This window comes from Sinocyclocheilus rhinocerous, unplaced genomic scaffold (assembly GCF_001515625.1).
Source record: "Sinocyclocheilus rhinocerous isolate Xijiao unplaced genomic scaffold, SAMN03320098_v1.1 scaffold1012, whole genome shotgun sequence".
Lineage (NCBI taxonomy): Eukaryota > Metazoa > Chordata > Actinopteri > Cypriniformes > Cyprinidae > Sinocyclocheilus > Sinocyclocheilus rhinocerous.
In genome coordinates, this window is record NW_015640039.1 from 353,953 (window position 1) to 354,448 (window position 496).

At 43.3% G+C, this 496-nt stretch overlaps 1 protein-coding gene across 2 annotated transcripts in view; it reads left to right on the plus strand.

Annotated features, from left to right (window-relative positions):
- Positions 1-209: 209 nt before the first annotated feature.
- slc1a5 (solute carrier family 1 member 5) overlaps positions 210-496 on the plus strand; it is an 11,612-nt gene continuing 11,325 nt past the window's right edge. The window contains exon 1 of one of the 2 annotated variants that reach the window (XM_016568214.1): positions 210-496. In XM_016568214.1, the coding sequence (XP_016423700.1) occupies positions 352-496 (145 nt within the window). In that variant the 5' untranslated portion in view covers positions 210-351. The other variant, XM_016568215.1, reaches the window with a different exon arrangement.

Consider the following 496-nt stretch of genomic DNA (forward strand, 5'->3'; position numbering starts at 1 on the left):
TATCATTTTAAACCTAACAAAGAGCTTTTTGTTAAATATTTAATTTAAAAGTGTGCATGTGCTTTTATATTTAAAAATTATATATATATATGTGTGTGTGTGTGTGTGTGTGTCATAATCTTTTTGTCTGGGTCTCAAGAGGATATGAATCTATGTTTTCCAGTAGAAGTCAGACCGTATTTGCATGATGAACGCTCCACCCTAATGACTCTATAGCTAGTGGAAACTCCTCCGTAGAGGCGCGTTTTTACGCCAAATCACTTCCATGCTGCCAGCACATGAGGAGAGAGCAGAGACGATCAGCTCACACCAAAGACTTTTACACCAACTCTCCCACCTTCAGACAGCACAATGGCAGAAGAAAATATCTCAATAGAAGATGTAAAGACGTCCAACGGTGAAGCGCACCAGGACAACCCGACCATCGCCAACGGCTTGGGCGATCACAAGAGGAGCGAGCCGGAGAGCAGAGGGCAGAAGCTGAAACGCTTCGCCA